Consider the following 8,625-nt stretch of genomic DNA (forward strand, 5'->3'; position numbering starts at 1 on the left):
CTTATCATTTTGATTTTCTTGTTAAGTTTCATTTCAACTTCATTTTTGTATTTCTTGAATGCGTCTATTGCTTCATCTTTACTATTAAGTAAGTAAACATAGAAATATCGAGTACTGTCGTCAATAAAAGTTATGAAATACTTCTTTCCACCGCGAGTTGGTATTGACTTCATATCACAAATGTCTGTGTGAATTAAGTCTAAAGGATTTGAATTCCTTTTTACCGACTTATAAGGATGTTTAACATACTTAGATTCCACACATATTTGACATTTTGATTTTTCGCATTCAAACTTAGGCAATATTTCCAAGTTAATCATTTTCCGCAAGGTTTTATAATTGACATGACCCAAACGTACATGTCATAAATCATTTGACTCAAGTAAGTAAGAAGAAGCTGAAGTCTTATTATTATTGTCAACAACTATTACATTGAGCTTGAAAAGGCCCTCGGTGAGGTAACCTTTTCCTACAAACATTTCATTCTTACTTATTACAACCTTGTCGGATACAAAAACGCACTTGAAACCGTGCTTTACAAGAAGTCCAGTAGAGACTAAATTCTTTCTAATTTCGGGAACATGAAGGACGTTGTTCAAAGTCATGACCTTGCCAGAAGTCATCTTGAGAAATATCTTCCCATATCCTTCAATTTTTGCTGTAGCAGCATTTCCCATAGAAAGCATCTCTTCGGGTCCAGTAGAAGCATAGGTAGAAAATGCTTCCCTCACAGCACAAACATGGCGAGTGTCTCCAGAATCAATCCACCACTCCTTAGGATTTCCTACCAGGTTGCATTCAGAAAGTATGGCACACAAGTCATCAAAATCATCATACTTTTCTACCATGTTTGCTTGACCCCTTTTCTTGTCTTTCTTCCGAGCACGACACTCCGTAGATTTGTGTCCGGTTTTCCCACAGTTGTAGCAGTTTCAACTTAACCGCTTCTTGCTTGGGTTGTATTTCGGACCAGAAGCCTTCTTTCTCTTTTTGTTATCTTCAACAATATTTGCTCCCATTATTGTTGAATTTCCATGGCCTCTCCTTTCAGCAGCTTTATTGTCCTCTTCGATTCTCAATCGAACAATGAGATCTTCAAGGGACAATTCCTTTCATTTGTGTTTCAAATAATTTTTGAAGTCCTTCCACAATGGAGGCAACTTCTCAATTATTGCTGCTACTTGGAATACTTCATTGATGACAAGACCTTCAATGAAAATTCCGTTAGTAAAATTACTAAAAATTTTACTTTCAATATCAGTATTCTTTTGAAATATACCTTCAGCAAGTAGATCATGAATAGTTACTTGCAATTCCTGGACTTGGGTAATAACAGACTTGTTATCTACCATTTTGTAGTCCAAAAATTTTGCAGCGACGAATTTCTTCATCCCGACATCTTCAGTTTTGTATTTCTTCTCAAGCGCATTCCACAATTCTTTTGATGTCTCCACGCCACTGTATACATTACACAGATTATCATCCAGTCCGCTAAGAATATAATTCTTGCACAAAAAATCAGAATGCTTCCACGCCTCAATCACGAGAAAGCTTTCATTCTCTGGAGTTTCATCTGGCAGATCAGGAACATCTTCCTTGATGAACTTCTGTAGACATAACGTAGTCAGGTAGAAGAACATCTTCTGCTTCCAGCACTTAAAATCAATCCCGGAAAATTTTCCGGGTTTTTCTGCCGGTGCTAAAGCCGATGTTCGGCTTGTCGATGCGTTGACAGTCACCATCGGAACAGCTTGATTTCCGTTGTCATTCGCCATATTTTTGGATGCTTTGTTTGTAGTTTTAAACAATGTAGAACAAGGGAGGAAAACTCAGAAGTCGAATGGAAATTCTGAGAGGAAGGAATGCAAATTATAGCCAACGTTGAGTTTTCGGTGAAGAAAAGATCACATAGCTCTCAATTCTGTTTCGGTGTGTCTATTCTCCAACTGCTGTTGTTCACATTTATAGCAGTCAGTTGTGAGACTCTCCCCCTCTCCATGGTGGAGCATGCACTAACTCTTTATGGAGCAAGCCATGGTGGAGCATGCACTAGCTTGTTATGGAGCAAGCACTTAGCCATGGTGGGAGGAGCACTAGGCAGCTGCTATTGCACAGATAATATTATGTTAATATCTATTATTAACAAATAAATTTGGTCCAAAAAATTAATCAATCAATCATTTGACCAAATCTGAATCCGAATCCGAAGCCGAACCCGAAGTCGAAGCCGTAGTCGTAGCCGAGCGAGCGACGATGGCGCGAGGCTTGCCTTCTTCTTAACTCTTTAAGAGCTACATGAAGTGCATTTGTATATAAACCCACCAAACTCCTATCCCTCTACCAATGAGGGACAATGTCTCATTAAAAGGAGAGGGAAACTTAAAATTTTACTCAAAATTTTCATTTCCCTCCATTTCCCATTCACCCTTTTTTTAATACCTTTCTATATTAAAAAGAAACTCAACACTCTTGACCGGAAATCGAACTTGACTCTGATTCAGAGAGCCGAAGATTTGAAATCACTAAACTCTTGATCCGAAATGGTAATATAAATGGGTTTTGTGACTGATTTTAGTGCTGGAAACGTAAGCTATTTCAATGGAGAAAATGAGGATTAGCCATGGTATTTTCATGGTGGTGTAGCTATAGAGATAGATTTTTGGGATGAAGAGGTTGCGGTGCTAGGTTTTTCTCGTTGCTAATCTCGCCGCTTCTGTTCTCTTTTTTGCTCTCTGCTTTTCCGTCCCCCCTCCCTAATTCTCTGTGTGTGGTTCTTTATCCCAAAAATATCTTGGGGAGAAAGCAAAACCATGCCCACAAACCGTGTGGTCCCTATGGGATAAAAATGCTAAAATCCAAATTCTCGGATGTGTATGGCATGAGTAGAATGTGCAGGATTGGAAATGTGAGCGCATGTGACAATGATGAGGTGTCGAGGTGATATTAGTTGATGAAAAGAAAGAACAAGGAATAGTTGTACATGTGGAATATCTAGAAGAAAATATTATGAGTGCAAATATAATAAAATGAAGTAGAAGTCAATGTGATAATAATATTTTAAAGAAGGGGACAAAGATAGAATAAGGAAATTATGAAAATGGATGTGATCACCTTGTGAAAAGATAAAAGGAATCATTTCATTTCTTTGTTTTGCTTCAGACGTTCTTTTCCTCTTCTTCTTTTTTTCATTTTTTTTTATTATGAAAATAAACAAAATTGATGCTTATCTAAACTAATAGGACATTAAAACAAAGAAATAAAATAACTATATTTTAAAATCTAAACACTACTCTATATTTCATTAACGACCTAAAACTTAAAAGTAACACTAAACTAAGTGAAAATATTTTTTAAAACTTTTCATTTTATTTTTTGAAAACAAAATATGACTCTTTTTTTGTGATTTTTCACCTTATAGGAAGTAAGATAAACTATATATAACTAGATGAAATATTAATTAGCTAAATAAAAGAAAGTATTTTTTGTAATGTTTGTTTTTGTGACAAAATAAAGTAAAAGAGTCAAAACTAGTTGAAATAACCATACTAGACCTAAACTAAATATTTAACACTAAAATGAGTAAAATCTTGGGGAGGGTCAAAATTTACATGTCTACAGCTCCATATTTGGCACTTCCCCAGGGTTTATTGGTGGTATATCGACCCTTATATTGTTGTTTTCTCCAAGACCTTCATTGTCATGAACATGTGTGTTTTGTGAGCTAGACATGTTTCAGCCTGGAAATCAAAAATTCCTGACAAGAAAAAGTGTAAAAATAACGTGTGTTATGAGAATCAGTAATGAAATAATCACTATTATCTTTAGCCCGACGGTGGGCGCTAAACTGTTTACCTCAAAAATACGAGTAACAATTAAATTTGATTTGTGGTTTTAAAGATACATGATTTAGTTCAATACAAATTAATATTCAAGAAGTATAAAGTATGAATGGAAGAAATGAATGAATCAAACTAGTGTTACTTAAGCAGTGTCGACCCCGAGACCAGTGACCCCGAGGAGGGATAAGAACAATGAGGCAAGAGCAGTAAACAAAGACAATAAAACTAAAGGATAATTCTAATGAACAATGAACAAAAAGTTAAGATAGTATATTCTTTGCCAATGATTAGATGATGTTTACAAATGATTGGGGTCCCCTTTATATAAAAGGGGAACCCTAAATAAGTTACATTCCCATTTACAGTAAAGAATCTTATTAGAACAGTTGTATAACAGCGTGGTACGAATTTGTACTAACTCGTACAAATCTATTCCGAAATTTACGCATTGATATTGGGGACGTGGCGAGAATTTTTTCCTTTTGTAAAAAACTCACAACGGCACTATCTCGGAGTCTGTCATGCTTGGCTCCGATATTCCTCGAACATTTAGGTCTTCGAGCCTCTTATTCTTCCTTCGAGCCCGAGCTCGATCTTTATTGAACTTCTACCCTCGGTGCGACATCTCGAGCCTACTAAATTGGGGGCACCTGATTTTACTGAACACAAACAGTAAATCGTGCTAACTTAGATTTGAAAACCGGTTTTAAATCGGAGTCAATGATCGCATCAACATTATCCGAGCCCTTTCAAGATCAACCTTGAATACTAGAGGCCATCACCCTCGAGTTAGACTTCTTAGAAAGGGAAGAAGGGAACTTTGTACTTGAACAGCTTCGGCCCGGTGGTTAGGATTTATTGTAAGGGCCAAATGGTCAAATAAATCGTGCCCGTGTAGGCCACCATAGCCATAATACAAGCTTTTACACACTTCGATCATGTACTTAAAACAGAGAAATGAAAGAAATTTCTCACATTGTTATTACACATTTTTGCCTTTTAAAACATCGAGCCTAAGGGATATCCCTATTCTGGGACTATCGAGCCTAAGGGCTACCCCTACTCGAGCCTAAGGGCTATCCCTATTTGGGGACTATCGAGCCCAAGGGCTACCCCCGCTTGGGGACTGTCATCTGAAATAAGTTCGAGCATCTCGGGCAATCAAATCACTGAGGCACAAAATATATTAGGTAGTGCCTAAACCCAAAAGGCTATGGCCATGGTAAAAAAATGGCTCGTAGATATCCGAAACCTGTAATCAAAACATAAGGTCTTCAATAAAAATTCAAAACCTACCAAAAGGTTACCCTCGGCAAAAGCAACGTCTAAGAACATTTAAGCATTTTTCGAAAACTTTCGGTCACTTTAAGTTTTCAAAGCTTCGAGCAAATAAAAAATTGCATCGAGGTCAGGTTCTGGTTAGACCTCCGAAAAACAAATGACTTATCATTACATTTGGTTCTATGCTAAGGCATTAGAAATATTTGCAAGAATAGAAATTGAGAAAACATGCTAAAAAACTTGAAAATGCCAAAAAGAAAATTTTCTATATTCCGGAATATCTTTACAAAAGCCCAACAAAAACGGACTCAAAATAAACAAAAAATATGTACACAAAAACTAAAAAATTCTAAGGCATTCACATCTGATCTTCGCCGGAGCCTGACTCGTCGCCATAATCATTGGTGCCTTCGAATCCTTCAAAACCCTCGGAGCCCTACGCACCTTCGGGCTCAGATAGTTTCTTCGCCTCGGCCTCAAGGCTTTTAGCCTCCTCGATCTCGGCTGACAAGCCAAAGCCTCGGGCATGGATCTCTTCGAGGGGTCTCCCTTCGAGATAGCCGCCTCACATATTCGGCATTGGCCTTCAGGCGATCCTCGGCTCCTTCAACATCGGCCTTTTATTGGGACACCATCTCGTCAGCATTAGCAGAGGTTGTCTCCAGCTTGGACCTCGTTGCTTCGAGCTCTTTACCAAGGGCATCCCGTTCTACGGCAACGGAGCTCAGCTATGCTCTAAGATCTTTATTTAACTGAGCCCATTTATCAACTATCTCCTTCGCCACCTGAAGTTGAACCTCCACCGAAGATAGCTTTACCTTGGCGGTTTCCTTCTCCGAGGCTATCAGATCCATCTTGCTCTTCCACCCATTGGCCATGACTTGGATCTTGTCCATCTCCTTTCGGAGTTGGTCGATCTGGTCAATCTTCTGGTGGACCTGTGAGGTTTTGTCGTTAGCCACCATTACTAGTTCCTCGTTTCTAATTTCAAAGTCGTTATGCTCCCGCCTCAGGACCGATTCTTCTTTCTAGGCCCTATCCAGCTCGGCCCGAAGGTCCTTAATGCCCCCTTCTTGTTGCTCGCTGGGGAGCTTGTACATATCCCTATTTTGGGCCTGCTTCTTGACCTCGAGCTCAAGTTGGTTGACCTCGACACGGTATCGGAGGAAGCTCTTATGATGAAGTATCGAGTCCTGCAAAAAGGTGAAAGACGTGAGAAATATCAAAGCCTAAGTAAAGTAGAAAAGAACGTAATGATGTCTTACTCGGTTCAGCGCTTGCTACGACTCATTGACAAGGAATGACATGTTCACCTCATTCATTTTTTCCTATCCTCCTTGGCCACCAGGCATCGGAGGTAGCTGGCTATCCCCATGGGAGCAGATAGAACCCGGGCATCCTCCGGGACGGTAAGAATAATCGATCTCTTGCGACCGGGGTCCAGACTCGGAGCAGGGAACTGATTGATCAATATTAGGCTTAAACTGCCAACTTCCAAGGGTGTGTCCTTCTTCGGAACTTCTAAGTCGCTCAGCCCGGAAAAAGCTTCCAAAGCGGACAAGTCCACACCATCAAAAACGGAATGAATAAATTTGTCCGTGCCATGGACCCTTCCATTAGACTTCTCCTTTCCTGCTTGAGCCTCCTCGAGCATGGACTCGGTGTAGGAGGGAATCCCTGTAATATCTATTATACCGGGCACTTCCTTTAGAGCGGAACCGATGTCCCGGAGGTCTTAACCTCCATCTCCACATTGACCTCCCGTATCTGAGGGAGGTCGGACTCACGAATCTCCTCCTCGACTGCTGTCTGCTCCCTAGGAGGGGTCGATCCACAAGCAATAAAAATGTTGTCTTCTTTAGGCTCATCTCTAAGCCGAAAAAGTGAATCAAAATCTAGCACCCGAGAATTGGAGCTCCTCTTGGGCTTACGAGCCACTCTTTTCTTTGGCTTCACCACGGAGCTCAGGGAGCCAGAAGCCTTTCTATTCTTCTTCTTTTTTCTCCCATGGCAGCCTCGGGATGTCCCGTAATGGGGGGATCAACAGACAAGGATATGTCCTCTTCCCCTTCTAGAGGCCGAAGTTCGGTGGTCTTAGGCAAACCTACGAAAACGGGAGGGGGGAAGGGAAGAAAAGTTAGTATGATCTAAATTAAAAAGCTAACTGTTCGGGGAAAGACCTTACCCTGAGAACGAGCCTCCCATATTCCCTTCAAAAGCTTGCGCCATGCACGCTCAGAATAGGTCATTTGTGTGTAGATGCCCTCGATCCACTCCTTTAGCCGAGAGACCGCATTTGGGACCCGAGAAACAGCTGCGCAACCACGAGTATGAATGAGAAGAAAGAAAATGAAGATAAAATTGACGCTTAAGGAGAGATTGCACTTACGAGATGCATTCCACTTCTTAGGAAATGAAATGAACTCGAGAGGGATCAAGTCTTCAGTCTTCACCCGAATGAAGCATGCCTCCCAGCATCGGTCTCGGTCTTCATCAATGCTCCAAAAGAGGCTTTGTTGGCCCGGCGGGTGAGCTTGATTATTCCCCCTCAAAAAATTCGAGGACCGTATAAACGGAGTAGATGATCGATGTTCAACCGACGAGACTCGGTCTTGTTCACGAAATAACGAAGGAGGATCACGATACTCCATAGAGACGGATGGATTTGACCGAGGCACACCTCGTACCTCTTGCAAAACTCCAAAAGAAATGGGTCCACCGAGCCCAGTGTGAAGGGGTAAATATAAAAACTTAAGTACCCCTCAACATGGGTAGTAATGGAATCCTCAGGCCCGGGGACTACAACATCATTACCTTCCCAATTACAGTCCCTTCGGACCACGGGAAGGACGTCTTTGGTCATGGAGCATATGTACCTTGATGCTCCTTTACCCCAGTCCTATTTGCATGAGGGTTTCTCGACCTTAAAGTCATCTACAAATGAGCAGGCCTCGGGAATAAACATTTTCAAGTGAGTCTTGGGGGCCAGTTCGTCGATAGCCACCTCGGGAATAGCCGTTTCAAGGGCAACTACTTCACTAGCGGCCGGTTGGGAAGATGAGGAGGCAGCTTGTTGAGGGACAGATTTAGATCTTTTAGCCATTGTTATCTGGAGAAGTTTGTGTGACGACCCGGCCGGTCGTCTTAAGAATTATTGTCCCGATCCCCTATTAACTGCTTTCCCCTAGTTTATTCTGCTATTTTGATTTGACGGGATGTTCGATTTTGAGTTTCGGAGAGTTTTGGGACACTTAGTCCCTAAATGAGAGCTTAAGTGTTGGAAAAGTGATTGTAGTCGGAACAGTGTGGAGATGGCCTCGGAACTGAAATCTAATGGTTATGTTAGCTCCGTTGGGTTATTTCAGGGTTAGGAGCGTATTCGGATTGTGTTTTGGAGTTCCGTAGCTAATTTAGGCTTGAAATTTTGAAAGTTGAATTTTGGAAGTTTCCGGTTCGATAGTGAGATTTTGATCCGAGGGCCGGAATGGAATTCTGAGAGTTGCAG

At 41.0% G+C, this 8,625-nt stretch overlaps 1 protein-coding gene across 1 annotated transcript; it reads right to left on the reverse strand.

Annotated features, from left to right (window-relative positions):
* Nucleotides 1-390: 390 nt before the first annotated feature.
* On the reverse strand, nt 391-2,769 carry LOC142181612 (uncharacterized). Its single transcript, XM_075254720.1, has 2 exons — nt 1,280-2,769; nt 391-1,207 (listed from the first exon to the last, which is right to left on the reverse strand). The coding sequence occupies exons 1-2, from the start codon at nt 1,773-1,775 to the stop codon at nt 1,113-1,115; spliced, it is 591 nt and encodes a 196-aa protein (XP_075110821.1). The 5' UTR covers nt 1,776-2,769; the 3' UTR covers nt 391-1,112.
* Nucleotides 2,770-8,625: the final 5,856 nt, after the last annotated feature.

The sequence above is a fragment of the Nicotiana tabacum genome, chromosome 6 (assembly GCF_000715075.1).
Source record: "Nicotiana tabacum cultivar K326 chromosome 6, ASM71507v2, whole genome shotgun sequence".
Taxonomy (NCBI): Eukaryota; Viridiplantae; Streptophyta; class Magnoliopsida; order Solanales; family Solanaceae; genus Nicotiana; species Nicotiana tabacum.

Bases quoted from the DNA above. Each gene is read 5' to 3' on its own strand.
- LOC142181612 (XM_075254720.1), bottom strand. From the start codon at position 1,775: ATGGCGAATGACAACGGAAATCAAGCTGTTCCGATGGTGACTGTCAAC. The intron at 1,208-1,279 runs GTATATTTCAAA...TTTTCATTGAAG, and splicing joins TCATGATCTACTTGCTGAAG to GTCTTGTCATCAATGAAGTA.